Source organism: Prunus dulcis, unplaced genomic scaffold (assembly GCF_902201215.1).
Source record: "Prunus dulcis unplaced genomic scaffold, ALMONDv2, whole genome shotgun sequence".
NCBI lineage: Eukaryota > Viridiplantae > Streptophyta > Magnoliopsida > Rosales > Rosaceae > Prunus > Prunus dulcis.
Window position 1 is genome coordinate 14,631 of NW_023010123.1, and position 23,257 is coordinate 37,887.

The following is a 23,257-nucleotide window of genomic DNA, read 5'->3' on the forward strand; positions in this document are numbered from 1 at the left end:
TGAGCTACTAGATTACAGGGCTAGTACCAAAGGTAACAAATGCTTATGGTCCAGAAAAGGCCCCACAAGTTATGAGGGTAAGCAATGCCAACAGCATGAACAGAAGTAGTTGTTACAGGAATGAACCCAAAAACATGTGTATTTTCCCCAAAACATAATGCGCTGATTTTATATTTTATTATTTCTGTTGTGGATTTTACCCCAAAAACATGTTTATTTTCCCTCTCCTTCATTGTAGTAAATGTATTAAGTTCCATCTGTACAATTATAAAAAAAAATTTCTTTGCTTTCCAGGCAGGAATCTCTTCTACTCTCAACTGAAAATGCTTTTTTTAAATTATTTATGCAGTCTTCCCATAAAGAGGCTAGAGGTGTCTGGGTGAATAATCGTCGGTAGTTCAGGAGGCATGTCTGGAGCATTTTCTAGCTGGCATCTTTTAAAGCCAATCATAAATTGGCTAATGTTACTCATTTTGCTAACAGTCAGTTTTGCATCTACAGATCCAGATGTTGAAGGTATGGTGATATCTAACTATTATTTGTTTTTAAGCAAGATTTATTTCTGGTTGTAAAATGAGGTTGGTTCTGAAATTATCAATGCGGATATGATTTAAGTGATACTTTTCTCACTACTTAGTTAAGAGCGTTGTCATATATTGTTCAATCTTGATAACTAGTCTAAGTGAATGACATATATGAGAAAGTCCAAGAATTTTTCATTTTTCATTTATCAGAATTGTAATATAAACAAAAGTTCTTTTCACCAGCCATTTATGGTTCTACATACAATTTCGTTCTTCACTTACGATAATGTGCAGGTGAAGCATTGATCGATTTGCTTAGGGCACTGAATGATTCCAGCGGCCGAATAACAGATTGGAATTATAATCTCGTTAGCCCCTGTTTTAGCTGGTCTCATGTCACTTGTAGAAATGGAAATGTCATATCCCTGTAAGTTAAACTAAATTTTATGATCATGAAAAATATATATTTTATTAATATCGCCATCTTTGAAAATCATTTATCATTGCAGTACATTTAGTTTGTGAATGTACTACTTTGCAGGAGCCTGGCATCAAATGGATTTTCTGGAACGCTTTCTCCTTCGATTACTAAACTGAAATTTTTGGCTAGCCTGTAAGTCAACTTCTTGATGCATTAGTATTCTGGGGCTGATGGTGTCAGAAAATGTAACATAACTATTTCCATTGGCTGAAACCTGATTTTGGATCACTAGTTTGTGCTCTGGTACCGAGAGAGAGAGAGAGAGAGAGAGAGAGAGAGAGAGAGAGAGGGAGAGTTTAAGTTTTCCCTTTATCATTGTAACTTTACATACTGTCAACTGAGTCATAGAAAAAAGTGGAATATAATACCAATGCCTTCATTATTGTAGTTCTTGTTTGTTTAATTCTGAAGAATATATTTTTTTTGCATCCAGTCATGAATTTTGATAAAATAACTTTGTTTATGCAGGGACTTCCAGGATAATAGTCTAACAGGCCTGTTACCCATTTATCTTGCCAACATGACACATCTACAGAATCTAAATCTTGCAAACAATAATTTCAGAGGTCCTATACCCAATACCTGGGGTCAACTGTCCAATTTAAAGCATTTGTAAGGCTGCATTTCCCTTCCTAAAAGATTCCAACTTTCTTATTCGTCTATATATGTAAAATATGTAAAATGTTCTTGTATTTATTGGGGAATTGCCTGATCTGTAGCAGTTACTTATGCTGTTGTCTTATCTGAGTGTTCTACAACTGTTTATATTGGAAAGTACTATCTTGTGAACACTTTCCTGTTCTCCAGAAAAGAAAAATTAATCATCTCACCTGTGCTTCAGGAGTTTAGTTCTTCTTCTATTACAGTAAGTTCGAGGTATAGGATCTACTTCTGGACTGCCACTTATAATAGTTTCATCAAGCACGAGTATCATTTTGGATGTATATATATTATTTTTCAAATGCTTAAATTCCTACTTATTATAATAAAAAATGGCGTAAACTCCTTTGGTTCCAATGTTGTGTAATTTGGTTCTAGATGACCTTTCCGTTATTATAATATTTTCCTTCAGCATTGCGTCTACATTCTATAATTTGCAACTTACTGTATACTTGTCCAGTAGTTATATTATATATCCTTAATGGTGTGCTATTAATTGTTTTATCCTTACAGTTTTACAGGAGCACGTCTTGCTTGTGGTTCTAGCTTGAAGCAGCCTTGTGCTTCTGGCTCTGTTCTCCGAGGTTTATTCTTTGTACAACTCTACTATTTCAGTTTACCAACTATGTTTGAATTACCTAGGAATAACCTATGATTTTAAAATTTGGCAGTTTCAACCAAGAAATCAAAACTTGGAACGGTTATAACTTCGGCAAGTTGTGGTGTAACAGTAATTCTTTTGATTGGGGCTCTTTTCGCTTATCGATATTATCGCATGCACAAACTAACACATGATGTCTTTGTTGATGTTACAGGTAAATTTTCCTTACCTTTTACTTTTGAGATCACTTTCAGTTTGTACTAAGCATCGTTATGAAAATTTAAATTTGAAATCATCTCAACCTAGTTAAGTTAGAATCGATCCCCACCCTTTGTAAGTCAGATGTGTAAATAATCACTTACCAAGTTTGATTTATGTATTCGTTTAATCTGTATTCAAAAGTCCAAATGCCTAAAGTCGCATCACGAGCTACACAATCTTGTCAAACTAACATCTACTCCACCCCCTTTTCTTATTTTAATGTAATTTTAGGTGAAGATGAGTGCAAAATTTCCTTTGGCCAGTTAAGAAGATTTTCTTGGCGTGAAATTCAGCTTGCTACAGATAACTTCGATGAAAGCAACATAATTGGACAAGGGGGCTTTGGAAGAGTTTACAAAGGTGTCCTCTCAGACAATGTAAAGGTTGCAGTGAAACGCCTTACAGATTATAACAGTCCTGGTGGAGAGGCTGCATTCTTGAGAGAAGTACAACTCATTAGCGTTGCAGTTCACAAGAATCTTTTACGGTTGATTGGATTTTGTACAACTTCATCCGAGAGAATCCTTGTTTATCCATTCATGAAAAATCTTAGTGTTGCGTATCGCTTGAGAGGTATGTCCTAAAAGAGCATTGCTTGAGTTTACTTTTCTATTTCTCCTCTGCATTTTTCAGTGTGAGTGGCTCTGAACACAAGCATGTTTTACAACCATGGTTTGAACTTCTTTTTGTGCTTGGTAAGTGATTAGAAGCCCTAATTCAGTGTTCAGTCCCAAAAGAAAGAAGAAAAAATCATTGCTTGTTGCCATGTTCTGTTCCATTTGAGAGCCTGTAATTTTACTTCTGTTTTCGTGGTTTAATTTAGCAATAGAATTCTGCAACATATTATGACATGAGGTACCATCCTTGAAATTTTTTCTGAGATGCTCCCTAATCCTTACTTCCTTTGTTGTTTTTCTTGGTAATTTTACTTACACCCATTAGGTATCGTACGGTCAACCTCACCTTCCAGCCCATACTTATGGAGGAGGTCTTTCATCGCACGTATTGATATATAACCACCATTTTGTGATTCAAATTCCCAAATACAAATTTCTATTTTCTTCAACCAACTCAATATTCAAGTAAGGACATCCTGAACACCCCCCTCCCTACTTCTTAAGGGGGGAGATAGGATTTACATCATTTGTATTTTATGCTTGTTCATTTGAAGGTTAATCATCACTTAATTCTTTGGAATGGCATATCACGATTCTCATATATCTACTGTTCAATATTTTTAATTCATAACATATTCTTCCTGATATATGTGTTAGATTTAAAACCTGGTGAGAAAGGCTTGGACTGGTCAACAAGGAAACGCATCGCTTTTGGTGCAGCCCATGGCTTAGAGTATTTACATGAGCATTGTAATCCTAAGATTATACACCGTGACTTAAAGGCTGCAAACATTCTTCTAGATGATAATTTTGAGCCCGTTCTTGGAGATTTTGGGCTAGCAAAGCTGGTTGATACAAAATCAACTCACGTTACCACTCAAGTGCGTGGTACCATGGGTCATATTGCCCCAGAATATTTGTCCACTGGAAAATCGTCAGAAAAGACTGATGTTTTTGGATATGGTATCACACTTCTCGAACTTGTCACTGGTCAGCGTGCTATAGATTTTGCTCGGCTTGAAGAAGAGGAGGATGTTCTTCTGCTTGATCATGTAAGATTTATAGTCTCCTATATGACTTCCTGAACTCTTTGGACATATCTGTACTTGATGGGATTCTTGTCCGTTAAAATGGCACCTCTCCTTTATGGCAGCTTTTATCTTTTTATCTTCTATCAGTTAGTTTGTCAAGTTTTTTGCATTTCTGCTTTTTTCTCCCAGATAATCGATATGCATAATTGATGAGCGAGTACATAATTAGTTCATTTCTCAAGTTTTCTCTGCCTTTCTCTGAAGATTTATATAATCCTTCATGGGATTGTTAGAAAAGGATGTCTACCCCTTTTAGTTGGTGAGCATGCCACTATTCAATTTTACGAACTAGTAGTAGAAATTATGGGTCAATGGAACCTTCTCTCTAGGCTAGGGATAATACCATGAGGGGGAAGTCACAAGACCACAAATTGGCAGGACTGAATGGAGATGCTAGAAAGAAGATTGTCAGGCATGGCATGCTCCAAAAATCCCAGGCGACTTTAGATACATAGAATATTTGCATAGATTTGGGCTGGGACCTTGTCTAACATTGGGTGAATGAGAGTGTTACAAGCAGTACTTAATTTGGGCTAAAGAAACTTAACTGCAATATATTTATGCTCCATTGATAATCATGAGAGTGTGTGATGTGATTGTGACTATGGTGTTTCTTGGGGAACAAGTTGTAACACCCCGACCCCAAATTTAACCCTTATTTAAATTATTTATTTATTAAGGGCATTTTAGTCATATTCTTAACCGGAGAGAGTTTGGGACCGTGACTTGTATTTTTGGATAGGTCGTACTGAGACGAGTTCATAGACACGTAGTGGGCTCGAATCGGAGTTGTAACGAGAGAGTTATGGTCAAAAGAAACCTAGTGGCACAACCGTAAAAATTTCGAAATGAGATTTTTTTATAAAAATCTGGTTTTCTCTCTCTCTCTCTCTCTCTCTCTCTCTCTCTCTCTCTCTCTCTCCTCGTATCTCCGCCCACCGGCCGCGGCTGCGGTCGGGACCGGTGCCAAAAGGACCGGCTCGGCCTCGGCGTCACGACCCAGCCCTCCCCCGAGATCGGCCGCCGCTCCAGCCGCCGGAAAATGGTGATTTTCGCCCGAAATTCGCCGGCTCCGATCTCCCTCCTCCGGCCGCCATTTCTGGCGATCAAGGTATGGAAATTCATCCCCTCTGCATGTTCTAGCTGATGGTTGGGTAGGAATTGATCGATTCGTAGCGTAGGCAATTCGATTTTCGAATTGAAAATCGGCCGAACTTCGGCAGCCGTAATCGGCCATTTTCGGCCACTTTTTGGGGGTGGTCCAAGAACAAAAGTGGCTCCAAATAGGGTGTTTTACCTAGGGTAGGAGTTTGGAGTCTCGGTTCCAAGATTTTTCGACGGACCGTAATCGCTTTGGACAACCGGTCTGCCCGCGGGTGTGGCGGCGCGTGGGCGAGGGTGGCGGCGTGTCTCTGGGCAGTTTTGAGGTCCTCGTGCCGTCACGAGCGCGTAGGATTTCGCGGATCTCAATTCGGACGTCGTTTGACTATCGAACGGATATCGCCTATCGGGCGTTATCCAGGTTCGATAGGTTGGGACCGTCGGATGGTCCCAAATTTAATATATGTTAATCTGGGTAATTCTAGGATCGTGTAGGAATTCACGGATCGTGAATCGGAGCCCCGGATTTTCCGATTTAATAATTTAAAGTTTATATTTTATATTAACCGTTAGATCGTACGATCGTGAGCGATCCGACCGTCCGATCTGAACCAAACTTGCAGGACAAGTGTCCTATACCTAGTAAAACCCATAGGGACTTTCGGATCGGAAATTGGAGGTCGTGGGTTCTGCAGGTCCGTTTGACCAGGGTTAGAGTAGTTTGACCCTTGGTTGACCGTGAGGCTCCCGGAGTAATCTTACCTTTCCAGGGGGGATTATCGGGTGCTAGACTCTTGTGAAGGGTTACACAATATTAGAATTAATATTTATTATTATAATTATAATAAGTTTGTACAAGAGTACAAAAGAGTCTAGAATGTCAGTTCAGAGTGCTATACGCACTACCTTAGGTACCTCCCCTGATTTTGGGATTTATTATAAGCACCACCAAGTGAAAGTTAGGTCCCGCGTGGCGTAGGTTATCCGGCGTTGGGACAGACCCCATACGTGGCGTTGGTTGTACCGGCGTATGGGGAGCTATTGTGATATTGTGTTGAGGTCGCACGTGGCGTAGGTTATCCGGCGTGTCGACAGACCCCATACGTGGCGTTGGTTGTACCGGCGTATGGGGAGATATTGTGATGGATATTGTGATATTGTGTTGAGGTCGCACGTGGCTTAGGTTATCCGGCGTGTCGACAGACCCCATACGTGGCGTTGGTTGTACCGGCGTATGGGGAGATATTGTGATATTGTGTTGAGGTCGCATGTGGCGTAGGTTATCCGGCGTGTCGACAGACCCCATACGTGGCGTTGGTTGTACCGGCGTATGGGGAGTTATGTGATATGATGTGCAGGTCTCACGTGGCGTAGGTTATCCGGCGTTGAGACAGACCCCATACGTGGCATTGGTTGTACCGGCGTATGGGGAGATATGATGATAGTATGGTATGGTCGCACGTGGCGTAGGTTATCCGGCGTGTTGACAGGCCCCATACGTGGCGTTGGTAGTACCGGCGTATGGGGGGATTATGCGAAATACAGAGAAATGAAATAAGGTATTGCCTATATGTGGAATTAGGTTTTATGGAAGAACTACGTGTGGCTTGATCCCTCAAGGAGGGTACGTAGGCAGCCTAAGGTGGTTAGGTGCAGCCGCAGACTAATGTTAGTCATAGTTGTATTTGAATGTATTGCCCGCCTTATTCGAGGCATGAATTGTTTTGTTAGCGTGTCTGGTAGTTTGTTGAAATGTTGAAAGGCCGAAGGCCATTTGTGTGAATTGCATGAAATGATATTGTGCATGCTGCCAGTTGGGAATATAAATTGTGTTTTTATGCAGGTATAAATTTTTGGGAAATGTCCAATTTATAGGGGAGACTCTGCCGAAATTTCGGCAGAAAGTCTCGGTCTTTAGTAAGTGGGCCCGGCATCGGGGTGATGTCAGGAATTTCAAAGGGTTCGTCCCGGGTTTTGGAAAAAATTCGGGGCGGGTCCTTTCACAAGTAGCAGCTACACCTTATTTTGGAGGAATAAGGGGGATGGCTAGGGAACTGTTATAGGGTTTGCCAAATTTTCTTAGAGAGGGAGGAGGGGGCTTTCTAACTCTTAACTATTATATAATCTAGTAAGAATCAGCTCATGTTCATTACTAGGGATTAATTTTATCTAAGAAACGAGTCCTAGATAATTCTTGTTTGACATTTTCCATGATGCCTGTGTAAATTGTCACCTTTAACTTCAATCTTGCTTGGGTTCCAATGTAGCTCAATATTTTGGAAACAAGTTTCAACCACATTGAAGTTTTTTGTAAATACTGTCTTCTTCAATGCTTTGTTGCTGCTTCCTATTTGATGTCTTAATTAAATTATGTAAATATGATCTCAACAGATCAAGAAGCTGCAGAGAGAAAATAGGCTTGATGACATTGTGGATGGACACATGAAGATGCACGATCCAAAAGAGGTTGAGACTGTCATTCAGGTCGCATTGCTTTGCACTCAAAGCTCACCCGAGGACCGTCCGACAATGGCACAAGTGGTTAGATTGCTGCAGGGAGTGGATCTAGCAGAGTGGGAGCAGCTTGAGGATGTAAGGAATCGCGAATTCTCACTCCTGTCTCATCACCAGTTTGCCTGGGCTGAAGAGTCTACACATGATCAAGAAGCTATACAATTGTCCAAGGCAAGATAGTAGTTGTTTCCTACATTCCCTAATTTAGAATTAACCCAAATATTACTAATTATTGTACCATATATAGTATAAATGTATATGTGTGTGAAAAGATAAGAGAAGAGAGGAAAAGAAAGTTGTGGGATATCATATAGCCAAAGATAAGTTTTCATTTCATATAACCACTACGTTTGCGTGGGTGGATATGTATGTGGTCTATGAGACGTTGTTGATTAAATTTTGAGTGGGATTGATTTAAGATACTTTTAATCTTCATCTTTTCCAATCTTCATCTTTACTTGGGTTTAATAATCAACAAGAAGGTTTCAGTCCACAACGGAATCCTTTTGGAGCTAAACTGAATGAGTTTCATTTAGGTGCATACGTTAAGAAAAAATTTTGGTGTCAAAACGAATACGATAAAACTCTCAAATGTGTATTCTTTTCCTAGTTACAAATACGATTTACGAGAAGTGGACCTTAAGTAAAGTAATTAAACCTAATAAAGTCCAAATAGGAGACTACAAATTAGGTTATATTTAGAATTCACACTAACACTCACGCTCAAATTGGTGAACACATACCTCCAATCCTCAACTTGACCAATGAGTTGTAACACACCTTATTTTTTAATTGTTTTGGACAGAATATGGACTAATTGGTCTTTAGTCTTCACAAATGGAATATTAATTGTCTTCATTTTTTAATGAAATGTCTATCCACTTCAACATCTACGATCATTATTTTGTACATTATCAATCACAATAGTTCATAGATTCCTTGTACCATTATTCTGTACTCCAGATCTTTTGCTTATTGCTATGCCAAGTGAGAAATTACCTCCAACCAATATACTTGATGTAGAGCTCATGGCAATGATACTACCGGCCCAATCAACATCGGTGTATCTTTTCCACATTTAAATGCCCATGCTTAGAGAACATAAGTCATTTTCTTGTTACTAACTTCAAATATCTAAGTATATGACTTACATCATTTACATGATATTTACTGGGAACATGCACGAACTGACTAAACTACACTCACAGTATATGTCACAAGGTCCAACCAATCTTTGATACATTTCTTTATTCAAGTGGGTAGAGTTCAGGTAAACTCTTGGTAACATTAATATAAATTGCGTTGTTGGAGATTTATGCACTACATCTTGGTAATGCTTCATGTAACAGTATAAGGAAAAAGTTTATATATAAAAAAACTCGATCAATTAAAAAGGCGTCAATCTTGTCTTGTATGGTAAGGTCAAGAAAGACAGTCTGCCACACTCACCAGCCCCAGATTAGATATTTCTTAAAAATTGACTTGGAGTTTGCCTTGAAGACTTACTCAGCATATAAACTGGGCAGAAGAAAGGGAACACCACAACACAAACAATTATCCCCAAATCAGTTCTTGTTCATAAACACTGCTGTCAACCATTTTCTGAAGCTCAAAATAATGGCTGATGCGCTCATTTCCGTGCTGCTAGAACGGTTGGCCTCGACAACCTATGAATACATAGAAGGAGGGGTGAAAATTGTTTTGAACGTTGAGGAAGATGTTGAGAAATTCACTCGGACTCTTCGAGTTATTCAAGCTGTGCTTGAGGATGCAGAGCAACGCCAAGTGACGGATCAAGCTGTCAAAATCTGGTTGGATGAGCTGAAAGATATATCCTACCAGATGGTGGATGTGCTGGATGAGTGGAACACAAACATTCTCAAACAACAAGTTGAGAAGCAAGAAAGAGAAGGTGATCCAAATGCTCTTGTTACAAAGAAGAAGGTACGTTTCTCTAGTTTCTCCCGTTACTTTTGTCTTGGCAAAGTCAGTAGGGTGATTCTTCGCCATGACATTGCTCTGAAAATAAAAGATCTGAATGATAAGTTAACTGAGATTTATGAGGAAAGAAAAAAGTACCAGTTTCTAAGCAAAGAATTAGGCATTCAACAACCTCAACAACCTCAACGACCTCAAACTGCATCTTTTGTCGATATATCTGAGATATTTGGTCGAGAAAATGAAAAAAAGGTTTTGATAACAAACTTGTTGAGTGATAGTAGTGCGGAAGGGAAGGGGCTCCTTATCATCCCTATTGTCGGGATGGGAGGCATGGGAAAAACAACTTTAACCCAACTAGCCTATAATGATGACCGAGTCAAAACCCATTTTGATTTGAGGAAATGGGTTTGTGTTTCAGACCCTTTTGATGAGATTAAGATTGCCAAAGCCATTATTGGTCAAAACGCCCCAAATTCAAATGAGTTGGATGAGGTCTTGCAATGTATGTCTACATCCATCCAGGGCAAAAGGTTTCTCCTTGTCCTGGATGATGTATGGACCGATGATCCTAAAAAGTGGGAACAATTAAAGGTACCATTAATCCAAAATGGTGCTAAAGGCAACAGAATATTGGTGACCACAAGAAAACATGAGGTTGCCAAAATGATGAGAGCAACAAGAAACATGATTAATCTGAGAGAGTTGAATGATGAATGTTGTTTGTCAATCTTCAATCACATGGCCTTTTCGGATAGGGATGTACATGAGTTTGGAGATATTAGTAAGGAAATTGTAAAGAAGTGTAAAGGTTTGCCTCTTGCTGCAAAGACTTTGGGTAGTCTCATGCAGAATAAGACAAAAATGGGAGAATGGAAAGAAGTTTTGCATAGTAAGATATGGGATCTAGACAAGGTCGAGCAAGAAGTTTTCCAACCCCTATTCCTAAGTTATAATGATTTGGCCCCAACAATTAAATGTTGCCTTTTATATTGTGCTACTTTTCCAAAAGATTACAAGTTTAAACGAGATGATTTGATTAAACTTTGGATGGCACAAGACTATGTTATTTCGAAAGGGAATAAAGAAAAGGGAACAACAGGTGATGCAGTTTTTGACAACTTAGTGGCACGGTCATTTTTCCAAGATTTTGAGATAGATCTTGACACCAGTACCATTACAGGTTGCAAAATGCATGATATTGTGCATGACTTTGTACAATTTCTCACCAAGAATGAGTGTTTGATTATCGATCATGGTGAGGAAACTACCAGCGAATCAAAGGTATTTGGTGATAAAGTTCGTCATTTGACCTTGAGATATGTTCCTGAAGGTCCACTTCCACTTTTTATCTCATCTTACGATTGCAAAAATCTCCGCACGCTCGCAACTTTTGATTCAAGAATTACTACCATAGACCCAAATTTAATTTTACAATTGAAATGTCTTAGGACATTAAATTTGAGTCTTAATCCCATCAAAGAACTCCCGAAGGAGATTGGTGAATTGATACATTTGAGGCATATTGATTTGTCTTTCAATAGTATACTGAAGAAATTACCAGATACTATTTGTGGTTTGTACAATTTGTCAACCTTGCGCCTTGTGCTCTGCTCTAACCTTACAAAACTGCCTGAAAACATGGGAAACTTGATTAACTTAAAGCATCTTTACGTTGAGTATTGTGGTCTTCTGGAGTCGTTCCCCAAAGTGATAGGGAGATTAACAAGTTTGCAAACACTAGATGTGTGTTCATGTGGTGGCGACAAAGATGAAGCATTCCAAATTGGGGATCTGAGAAACTTGAACCTTGAGGGAAGTCTGAAAATACAACTTCGGGGGGATGCCACAGATAAGAGCGAGGTTGAGAAAGCACAATTCTGGGACAAAAAGCTATTTAATCTCACTGTTGATTTTGCAGGGCAGACGAACAGTGTGGAAATACTGAATGCCTTACGACCGCACCCAGATTTGGAATCCTTAGGGATTTGGGATCATAATGGCACCACGTGGCCCAATTGGATTCAGTCTTTACACAATTTGAGATTCCTTACTGTTGATGGGGGGACACTCTGTCAACTTTGGCCTCTTGGGAAATTGGAATGCCTTGAAAGACTGGCCCTATACAGTATGGAAGGAGTGAAAAAGGTCGGTGTTGAATTTTTGAGATTAGAAGATCAAACCTCATTCAGAATCAGATCACCCCAAATATTATTCCCAAAATTGAAACTACTCTGCTTTTACGACATGTGGAATTGGGAAGAGTGGGAAGGCGTGGAAGAGTGGACGAAAGAAGATTCTGAAATTACAATCATGCCGTGCCTTTCTGAGTTAAGAATTGGCGACTGCGAATTGCTAAAGGCACTGCCAGACTTCATCTTCAAAACACCACTGCAGACTCTTGGCATCAGCAGATGTCGGAGACTTGCAGAGCATTACGAAGAAGGCAATGGAGAGTGGGCCAAGATTTCTGCTAAGATCCCAAACATCCGCATTTCCTCCGGGTAATTGAACTCTAGCAATCTCTTATTTACCTACTTATGTATGAATTCCAACAATGATCATATTTGTTTCCTTGAAAATCTTCAGAAGGTGATGACTCGCTAGGCACATTTATGAAACATCTGTCTCGGCGGCATATATAATCTTGAGATGGTGACTCGCTAAAACTGTAAGTAATTGTTCGCATTTATGATATCATGATTTTTCTATGAAGAGGATTTTTCAAATGAGTATGAAAGGTGCTTTGATCTGCCTAATTTAGTGAATCTCCCTAAATTAATTTACACGAGGTTTGTTGTTTTGTTTAATCTGCATGCTTTAGTTGTTTCTCAAAAAATTTAATTCCCGAATTGAGAAATGATTGCAAGAAGCAAATTAATTGATCAACTATGTATGTGTCATCATTTCAGGGACCCTATTGAAGCAATTAGAGTGATGTAAATCATCAAGTGTCAGCCTACGGAAGTTCCAATAACTGAAATTTTGATTATTTTCATCACTGCCTTGACAGAGACATGGTGAATTTGGAAGGTCTACTGAGCTTGATGATTGCCCTGATTTTTTTGTTTTGTAAGCACCTACTATTTAACTAATCTACTGGTGTATTGATCATTTGCAAAACTTCCTTTGTGTCATTAATTCGTAAAATGTACTCTTGAGGAACTCGTGAATTTGGCTTTCTCTTATTTTATTGTGTATCAGTTCCCAGTTTTTCTGTTCCTCTAGGTGGTGTGTTTTGTTTGTCTTGAGTAACTTTGATTTGGTGTGTGTTCTTAAGCTAGAAAAGTCACTAATGATTCAGGATTTCCATCTCCTCATCCTCTGGCGTGAGTGAAGGGGCTATAGTAATAATAGTAATAATAGTAATATTAGTAAGCTAGTATTTGCTATATAATGAACGGAATATGTGCTAAATTATTGAGCTGCACGTAAAGTAGATGAGATACAACATTTAACGAGGTTCGGCTATGCCTACGTCTTCGGAGAGCAGTAGCAGTAACTTTTCCACTATATAAAATAATAGGGCTACAACTTTAGTGTTTAAAATATTTGTGGCTCATTGAATTTTCTCTCTTGGAGAATTTCTCTCTGCTCTCTTTCCTATCCACTCACTCACCTTCTTTCTTCCCTATTTTCCTCTTTTCTAAGCACTCTCTTCTCCTGATGGAGGTATGTATTTATAGGCCTATGGCCATTCACTTCACAAATTAATTGGCAGACAAACATCATTAATATTCTTCAATCAATTGGGTAGTGGGGCTTGCCATTTTGGGATCTACATTTACAACACTCCCCCTTGGATACCACAAATGATATGTTAATTGCATCATTAAAGACGTGCTTGGAGAAAACCTAGTGAGGTAGAAAACTGATGGAAGGAAGAAGAGTACAACAATCTGTATAACATACTTCTGAATGCTCCCCCAGGTTAATATCTTCCCCTGATGTCTTCATGACTATCTTTTGGAGTGAGAATCTTTCGGAGTGAGTGGAGGATGTAGCCATTAACAATTCTCGTAGTTGAGTAAGTAAATATATTTCCAGTGAGCTATCTCTATGTAAATCATAGAAATTTTCAGAGTCCGCGTTTCCAACAAAACTTGGGCTATTTGTAAGTTCACTTGAAAGAATATGCCCGTACATGGTGTTATGCGGAGATAGCATCAAATATACCTCACATCATCCCAAAATGATGGTGATGGAGTTGAGCCCTATCTGGAAAATATGATGTTCGGTCCAATATACTTCCGGAAAATCCTTAAAGTGTCCAACGGATAATCCTCATAAAAATGCTTCAATACTTTCTTAGTATAAGCAAGAATCTCGTTGGCATAATGCTCGATCTTTAAGTCGAGACAAATATTTCTTGAACTCTTCAGAAGCTTTAATGTGTTGCAAACACATTATAATCAATATACTCACTGAGGCAATTTATGCACATTAACATTGAGTACAGATTTTGTGCTTCAGGCACATGTCATTCAGGGACTTGCTTCATGCAATTTCAATCCTTTCAAGGATTTTGTTTAAAGGGATTAAACTTTATGACACATTATATAGCTTTAACCCAGCTATTTATACATCTTTAGGGAATCGCTTCTGGCAATATGCTCCGTGCATTTAATAACCCTTAAAGATAACATGTTGGTCTCCGTAAATGTGCAATAAAGGGGCACAATTGAATCTATAAATATGGAGAAAACCCAACATTCCTTGTTTATGCCAAAAACATTGTGTCATACAAAGTAGGTATATTCCCTTTTATTCCGAACACCCAAGTATAACTTTCAGTATTAACAAATTTTGGGGTTCGTACTGTGGGTTTGTTCTTTCACGTTCATTCTTATCTATAATGGAATTACCTCATTCCATTTTGGCCAATGATATTGTCGACATTTAATAATTGAACGTGGTTCCAATCAACACAGCCCATTGATGATTTGAGTAGCTACTCCAAAACAAAATTTGTCATTCATCAATTCATGATCCCACCATTCTCATGTGCATGCGCATACATCAATTATAAGCATTTCTTTGCTTTTGGGTACCCAAGCCACTTCAGGGGGCTTTTATTATGTGAGAATGTGGATTATAACCTCCAATGGAGCGTTATTTTATAGTAGGGCGTGGATAATCTCCATTTAGGGAGTTGGAACATTTAGAACCCATATATTTGTCATGCTGCAGGCATGCCACAGATTAATACATACATGTCAATTAATTTCTGGGACTTTAACCCATACAATTTGCTACGCATTAGGCGTGCACAATATCAATATTGACATGTCAAAGGATTGTCCTTTCGGGACTTCAATCCACATCATTTGCTACGCAACAGGCGTGCATCATATTGATCACTGCTATACCCATATTTTGTTCTTATGGGACTTTAATCTGTGCAGTGTATTATCAATGTATCCAACTTGCAATCTGTAAAATTTGCGTTAATAATTCATGGATACATACAAGCCATTCTTTTGGAACGGATACTTATCTCCCCATTTGGTTACCTTTCAAGATAAAATATCAAATAAGTATATAAGCATAAAATAACACAAGTATTGCTTACATCCTTAGGTGGGAGAAACTTTTCTCAAGTATTATTCAAACTCGTATCGGCCCAGTAAATATAATGTAGCGCTTGATGATCTAGTTATATCCTGCAAGAGCAAAAATCACAATTCTTTTGCCTCTGTCAAAACAAATAACCCTCAGAGTTAGGATCACTTCATGGATTCTTTCTTCAGATGTTCATTCTAAAGAAATAAAATCCCTTATGAACATAGAGTTATAGAAAGAAAGAAAAGATACAAAAATTGTGATATTGATTGCAAGGTAAGGTAAGCAATCAAGGAAGGAAGCTGGTGGGAGCAGAACAACAAGCTCTCATTTCTCCTAGTCTAGAAGGACCTCAGGAGATTAGAGCATAAGGTCGCCTTCACAGTTTCCTGATGTAGCGGAAACGTGATCAGGGATAGTCTCGCTTCCTGAATGGATGATCAGAGATAGTCTTGCTTCTCGGGCATATTGAGTGCTCACTGATAAGAAAAACAAGTAGATATCGCATCACTAGGTATGGAGAAAACTGGATGTCTTCTGCAAAGAAAATTTCGTTAGTAACACATTTATACACAAATAAAGGAATAGGTAGAACCGGTGAATTTCAAATTAACCATAGGAAAATTGCGAGATTCTCGAGGTGCTTTTGAAAAAATAGCTCCGTGAAATCCGCAAAGCAAGATCAGCTTTGATGAAAATAATACTTGAAAATGCCGAAAGTGCCGACAAACATTAATAGAGGCCGCGTGCCGACAAACATTAATGGAGGCCACGTGCCGACAAACATTAATGGAGGCCGCGTGAAGTTTTGGAATCTGGAAAAGAAAAAGAGAATATGGGGATCCGAGAAGATATTGGGATCCTGAAAAGTTGCCACATTTCCGTCTATAGATATTGCTTATACAAAACTTGATTGGAGCAACTGCGTTTCAACTCAACTTCCTTCATTTTCTGAAACTTTAGTTTTTCTAAGACTTTCTTCGAAACCTTCTTAAAATGGCATCCTCTTCTTCCTGCCCAAATTATTTCAATTTAAATGATGCTCCCACAACAACCAGTGATGCCAAAGTTTGGCGTCCATCCTTTGTATCCCAAAATCGTCATCTCACAGTTAATGATTCTGTGATGATGAATGATGCTACTGCTGTCATAGTAGCTAGGAATTTCATTACTCCAATGGATGAAATATTGTTAACAGGGAGGTCTGAGGAAGAGGCTATTGATGACTCAATGGCTTTTAGCATTCAAATTGCTGCTTCTGTTTCTAACATGGCTGATCGTTTGCGTGCTAGAGCAAACGAGGTTCAGAAGCTAACAACTGAAAATTCGTCTCTTCAAAGAATGCTTCATGAGTCTCAACAAGAGGTTGAGAAACTTAAAGGAGAGAATAATGCCTTGTTGAAACTGGTGAGTTCGTACTCTGTTGATACACTGAGAAGGCTAGACATGCTGCAGGTCTCCAATGAAAGAATTTTGGGAGACCACGAGAGGCTCATGGCTAAGCTTAAGAGGCGCCGTCCTCTTCCTTCAGAGGCTTCTAGAACATAATGTAATTTTATAGATTTTACAGGGCCTGCACCTTCATTGCAGGTGGAAAAAATCTATCTGTTATATGCTCCTTTCCTGTTATAATAATTGCGCACATTCTTAAACTTGCACCTGTGGTTTTTACGTCTTTTCAAAATGACGGTTTGGAACCTTGTGCCTTATAGGTTCAAATAACCACATTGACTTTCCCAAATTTCATATTTCAACGCATGTGAGCCCGTAACTTCTGGCCCGGGCTAAACACATACTCAGAATTTATTCGCCCTTTTCAAATGGACATGAAATATGGATTGAGTAAAAGCCACGATAATATCGCAATATAGTAGTGAAGAGCATTAACTACTATATACCCACAACTTCAAGTTCAGGATCTCTCATATATTTGGGTCCATGGGCTTCCGCCCCAGATATAACAAAATATGTGGGGAGCCTCAATTCATCATTTGAAGTTTATACTGATATTATCCATTTCACGGTGTATTCTTAACAACCGAATTCACAAAATATATTTCTTCCTTGAGGTGTCGATTATAACATAATCGAACTTTATTAAGTTCATCATTCTCTTGTGCCAAAGAAATATGTGGTGTACCACAATTTGCAATAATACCTCAAGGGTTGTCCATTTAACTGTTGGAACTTTAGGTTCTCAACACTGTTAGATTTTGAACTTCAGGCCAAAATCACATATTCTCATGGTATGGACATTCAATCCCCTTAGATTTTGAACTTCGGGCCAAAATCACATATTCTCATGGTATGGACATTTTTACAATTTTCTGTACATATTTCGGGACTTCAAGCCCTTACATAATTGTCCATATTTTGAGGAACTTTTGGCATCTCATTTAATTGCTCATCCATGAGTTTAAGGAACTGCAGGTTCCCTTTTGTATATAGTGACGGTTTACCCAAAATGGTTAATATTTATGCATACATCACTATTCATGTATACGGTACTATTCATCAAGTCATGAATACGTATCTATTCATGTGTACAGTACATTTGCCAGTACAGTTGTTATCCATGTGTACGGCACTATTAACCAATAAGGTACTGTTACATCATTAAGGAACCCCAGGTCCTTATTTACATGTTAAGGATCAAGGATCTTCAAGTCCGATCTCTTGTTTACAAGTATAGTACCAGAGAGACTGCCAGCTCTTATATCATTATCATCATCAAGGATCTTCAGGTCCTGATGTAATTGTATGATGAGGATCAATGAACTTCTGGTCCTGATTTGCATACTATAAAAACTCATCATACCATACAATTAATCCATAAAATAAATTGCTTGTAAATAAATTACTGGTATGGACGATAAACCCACACCATACTTTAAATAAATGTAAATGTGCGGTAAAATAAATTCATAAATTAAATTGCTTGTTGTATGGACGTTAATCCCGCACCATACCTTAAATAAAATTAAATGTGCGGTAAAATAAATTCATAAAGTATGAGGGTTAATTCCACATCATACTTTAAGTAAAAGTAAATTTGCGATAAAATAAACGTGCTTGTATGGGCACTAATTCTGCTCCATACATTTAAATAAAAGTAAAGGCATGGACGATAAACCCGCGCCACCCTTTTAAATAGATACTGTTGTATGGGTAATAAACCTACACCATACAGTAAATAAATTGTATAGGTAATGAATTTACACCATACAGAAATAAAATAGTTGTGGGGATAAAAACTACCACTAAAAATATAGAAAGTAAAACCGTCCGTTAAAACTAATAATAGAATTACTGTATATATATATATATGTATATATATATATATATATATATGAATATAATATATTAGTATGGTCAGAAGACTTTGGGCAATAATTCTAAAAGTTGCAAGAATCTTTTCCAACCCTTTTTTTTTTCTTCGTTGGAATCTTATCAACACCATGATTCATTAGTTTGAAAGCTAGACAAATTATGTTGGAAGAGCGTTTCTTATTCAAGTCATTCAAAATATATTTCTTGACATAGAAATCTAAAAAAAAAATAAATATGGAAATAAATTGCGTCCAATAGGATTTGAACCTATACCAAAGGTTTAGAAGACCTCTGTCCTATCCATTAGACAATGGACGCTTTTCATTCCCCCTGATTTTTCAGGGTAAGAAGGGGTAGAGAAAATGCCTCGAGCCAATGTTCGAGTACCAGGCGCCACGGCGCTGAAGTAACCCATGCCATACTCCCAGGAAAAGCTCGAATGACCTTGTTGGCTTTTCTTCTTTTTACTTGCAAACTTCACTAGCTTTAGATGTTAGTATGAGTATTAAATTGTGTGGAGAAATAATAAAATAATAGAAAAAGTAAGAGGCAGGGAGCTTATCCTTCCAGTTGGTTTGCTTGTATATCTCTCTAGCAGACCACAGCTCCTCCACTACTTTTCTTCCTTACATCAACATAATGGTTAGTAGTATAAATAATAGTGTAGCACAAAAAAATTATACCTGAGAGCTTCTCGTGCTGATAACGTGCTATATAATGAACGGAATATGTGCTAAAATATTGAGCTGCACGTAAAGTAGATGAGACACAGCATTTAACGAGGTTCGGCTATACCTACGTCCTCGGAGAGCAGTAGCAGTAACTTTTTCACTATATAAAATAATAGGGCTACAACTTTAGTGTTTACAATATGTGTGGCTCACTGAATTTTCTCTCTTGGAGAATTTCTCTCTGCTCTCTTTCCTATCCACTCACTCACCTTCTTTCTTCCCTCTCTTCCTCTTTTCTAAGCACTCTCTTCTCCTGATGGAGGTATCTATTTATAGGCCTAAGACATTGGCCATTCACTTCACAAGTTAATTGGCAGACAAACATCATTAATATTCTTCAATCAATTGGGTAGTGGGGCTTGCCATTTTGGGATCCACATTGTTGACTTTACAACAGTATTAATTTTTTATGCATTTGTTTATGTCTTTCATGTTCGGGTTTTGGATAGTATTGGATATTTTCAGTGTTATCTTTTGTAAACTCTTATGGTGCTTATTATCTTTAAGAATATTGATACTCTTACCACATTTTTATGTCACATCTTTATACTATCTTATGTGACAGCTGAGGTGGACAACCACATTAATTAAAATTATTTAATTTTTTTCTTTTATTATTTATTCTAGTATTTGTTTTTCTAATTGTCTTGATTAAAATACACTTCATTGATTTAATTGATGTGACATATAATATGGATATATCACATCATGTGGTATAGAAATGTGGGATCAAAATATGGTAAGTATAGTATTACTCTATTTTTAATAAAGCATCTATTCCCCCACCAAAAAAAAAAAAAAAAAAAAAACTACTTTTAGTGGTATATTTGGATCTTTTTAAGGTTAGAAAATGGTTTCTTTAAAGAAAAAAAAAAACATAAACACACTAATTAAAATCGTGTCGTTTTCTTTTACAGAAGTTTATAATCTCTCCACAATTTCTATGTTTTGTAACCTATACACTTATTATGGTAATTAGCAGTACAGGTGCTTTATGAAGCACAAAAGATACTTTTAAGAACAATTTCTATTGTCTTTCTCTACTTCTCACTTTTCTATACAATTTGTCTCACATAACTAAAATAACTTGGCGCAAAAACGACACTATTAAGTATTTCCAAAAACTAGAAAAAAACTTTATCGTTGGAAAGACATTTAATCGATTCTTGTAGACCTTAATGACCAACTATGTTACACCGATACTCTTAACTAGAGGGGAGTGCTCGTATCTGATACTCCGATACTCGTATCCGATATGTCGATACTCCTATTGTCTTCTGATAATGTTAATTTTAAAAACTCAATTTTTAAACACTCAGCCTCTTCTTCTTGATAGAAGCTAGGTCTTCATTTCATTTGGGAGAGAATAACTATAAAAGAAGAAGAAATAGGAAGAAGGAATTAGAAGCAATCATATTTACCTGTGATGACAATGATGAATGAAATTAGAAATTTGAGAAGTGGCTTCTTAATGTTTTAATTTGTTTTTGTGTTGCTTTTTTTATTTTTTTATTTTTATGATTTGAACAATCCTATGAAGACTTGTATTTTGTGTTTTGTTTATGGAGACTTGTATTTTGTGTTGAGTTTTATGTTTTGCACTTATGATGGATGATTATGACATGATGGATGTAATATTAATTTTTTCAATTTTTTTTTTATAGGGAAATTATATGATTGCATTCATAATTCAGCCAAAAAAGCCACTAGCCACATAGGACCAATACAAACTAGCCACAAAAGGGTCATTACAATAACGGAGCGGTCTAATATCAAAATTAAGAAAATCAGGTATGTCTCCGCCAACGATCAGGCAAGATCGAAGAAACTCTAGCATAGACATCCCAACTAAGATTGCAAACTTAGAATAATAAAAAAAAGATAAAGCTTGAAAAAACCAAGTCATAACAATACAAATAAAACTCTCACCAAGGAGAGATGAAAAGCTCTCACAAAGGAGAGATGAAAAATTCTAACAAAAGGAGAGGTGAAAACTACACAGGGAACCCAAAGAGTTTCTGCAACTTATTCCAAACATAAAGAAATTGCAAAAAAGATGGTGATGGAGATCTGACGCCGAAATGCAGGTGAAGATCCGACGCTGAGCCGTAGCCGCCACTAATGGTTGGATAAAAATCATAACAAAACTAAGACAAATAGGGAAAACCCTTTGTCTTTGAAAATGAGGGAAGAGGTGAAAGGAGGAAGACAGGAAGAGAGGAAGAGAAGACAGGAGAGGGGGGAAGAACAATGACTTCTTCCCCCCTCAAGGTGGAAAAGGCTCTAAGAGTGTTTTTTGAGAGAAAAGGGGCTAGGGTTTTTTTGTAGAGCGGATCTGCACACAGTACTTCCATTAATTTTTTCTATTTATATTAATTTTAAATATATATTATTTTAATCGCCGTATCGATGCTGTACCCATATCCTAGTTTTTTGGAATTTTGCCTTATCGGTGAATCGTATCGTATCATATCAGCATACCCGTGCAACATAGATGACCAACAGTTCAAGAAAAAGGGAATTAAATGCCTTCTGAATATTCTATAATAATTTTTTTATGAAAAAAGTACGAAGCAATTATGGTTCTGAATATTGGTAAATCTTCTCCAGTGACTAAACACAACAACAACACGAATCTTCTCCACAAAATTACTATAATCCCGGACTCAGCAACCAAGAGCACACCTACTCGAACATGTAATACAAATTCGCTACGCATCAGCAAAAATGACAGATCTGTAAAAGCTAAAAAGAAATAAAACCTCATAAACATAAATAAATAAACACACACACACACACACACACACACACACACACACACACACACACACACACCAAACTGCTATACAGTTAATGGAAACATGGAAATTATTAGACAAAAACAAATTAAGAAGCAAGGCCACCGCTCCACATCCTCGACAGCCGGAAGAGAGCCATAGCGTCACCGGTTAAACCCAAACGCAATGCAGTCCGACATTTTTCCCTTCTTATGGCTCCAAACCATGTCGAAGGATGACAAATGGAGCCAAATTCTCATGTACGTGGGTTGAAAGATGACAACTATCATGACGACTACATTGTTTCACAATGGTTGATTTCAGACGACCAAAAAAAAAAAAAAAAACAAAGAAGTATCGAGGGGAATAGGGAGGTAAGGAGATGAGAGGAGAGGGGAGGGGAGGGGAGGATAGGAGAGTAGAGGGGAAGAACTAGTGGAGAGGGGAGGGAGGGAGGCCATTGACCCCAAGGGGTTCCTTAGGATTTTCTCTCTTTCCTTAGGGCTGAACCATTTGTACATAGTTAAGGTCTATAAATTGGGGTTAAATATCTTTTGAATTTGATTTTGGATTCAACTGATGTCTATTTACACATTAATTAAATCCCTCTTTGTAAACATCGGTGCTAATTAAGAGATTCAAGTAATGTTCAAGCACTACTTGAAGGGAATTAATAAGGTTTAACTGTTTAGTTCTTTTGAACCTTTTGGGTCTGTTTGGGGACCGGGATTGAATTGGATTATAAAGTAGGATTGAATTGCATTGGATTGGAGTGGATAACACCAATCAAATCCTATGTTTGGTGTCAAACTGGATTAAGTTAAACATGCCATTTGAAGTTTGAACTTTTATACAAATAAATTAAACTACAATTTTTCTACATGAAAAATAACAATTTTGTAATAAAATAAATAAAAACAGTAATTTTCCAATACCTGGAGATAAAAAGTCAAATTCTCATAAAATAATAAATCCAAAAAATAAACTATAAATAATCATAATCAATATAAATTTAAACAAATTTAATCATCTCCGCTCCGTTAATTGCTTAAATGGATATTAGAAATTT

At 37.5% G+C, this 23,257-nt stretch overlaps 2 protein-coding genes and 1 non-coding gene across 3 annotated transcripts; 2 read left to right on the plus strand and 1 right to left on the minus strand.

The window, feature by feature from the left end:
• Positions 1-365: 365 nt before the first annotated feature.
• On the plus strand, positions 366-8,285 carry LOC117612955 (probable LRR receptor-like serine/threonine-protein kinase At5g63710). The gene is made up of 9 exons (XM_034341585.1): positions 366-516; positions 819-951; positions 1,066-1,137; positions 1,474-1,617; positions 2,179-2,249; positions 2,337-2,480; positions 2,759-3,100; positions 3,802-4,196; positions 7,728-8,285. The coding sequence occupies exons 1-9, from the start codon at positions 408-410 to the stop codon at positions 8,028-8,030; spliced, it is 1,713 nt and encodes a 570-aa protein (XP_034197476.1). The 5' UTR covers positions 366-407; the 3' UTR covers positions 8,031-8,285.
• A 1,182-nt stretch (positions 8,286-9,467) lies between these two features.
• LOC117612954 (putative disease resistance protein RGA3) lies at positions 9,468-12,807 on the plus strand. Its single transcript, XM_034341584.1, has 3 exons — positions 9,468-12,292; positions 12,378-12,459; positions 12,701-12,807. The coding sequence occupies exons 1-2, from the start codon at positions 9,468-9,470 to the stop codon at positions 12,382-12,384; spliced, it is 2,832 nt and encodes a 943-aa protein (XP_034197475.1). The 3' UTR covers positions 12,385-12,459; positions 12,701-12,807.
• A 6,119-nt stretch (positions 12,808-18,926) lies between these two features.
• Positions 18,927-18,998, minus strand: TRNAR-UCU. The gene has a single exon. It is a non-coding gene; the product is annotated as a tRNA-Arg (tRNA).
• Between the last annotated feature and the right edge of the window lie 4,259 nt (positions 18,999-23,257).

Coding starts and splice junctions, on each gene's coding strand:
- LOC117612954 (XM_034341584.1), top strand. CDS start 9,468: ATGGCTGATGCGCTCATTTCCGTGCTGCTAGAACGGTTGGCCTCGACA.
- LOC117612955 (XM_034341585.1), top strand. CDS start 408: ATGTCTGGAGCATTTTCTAGCTGGCATCTTTTAAAGCCAATCATAAAT. Junction 517..818: donor TACAGATCCAGATGTTGAAG/GTATGGTGATAT, acceptor GATAATGTGCAG/GTGAAGCATTGATCGATTTG. Junction 952..1,065: donor AATGGAAATGTCATATCCCT/GTAAGTTAAACT, acceptor ACTACTTTGCAG/GAGCCTGGCATCAAATGGAT.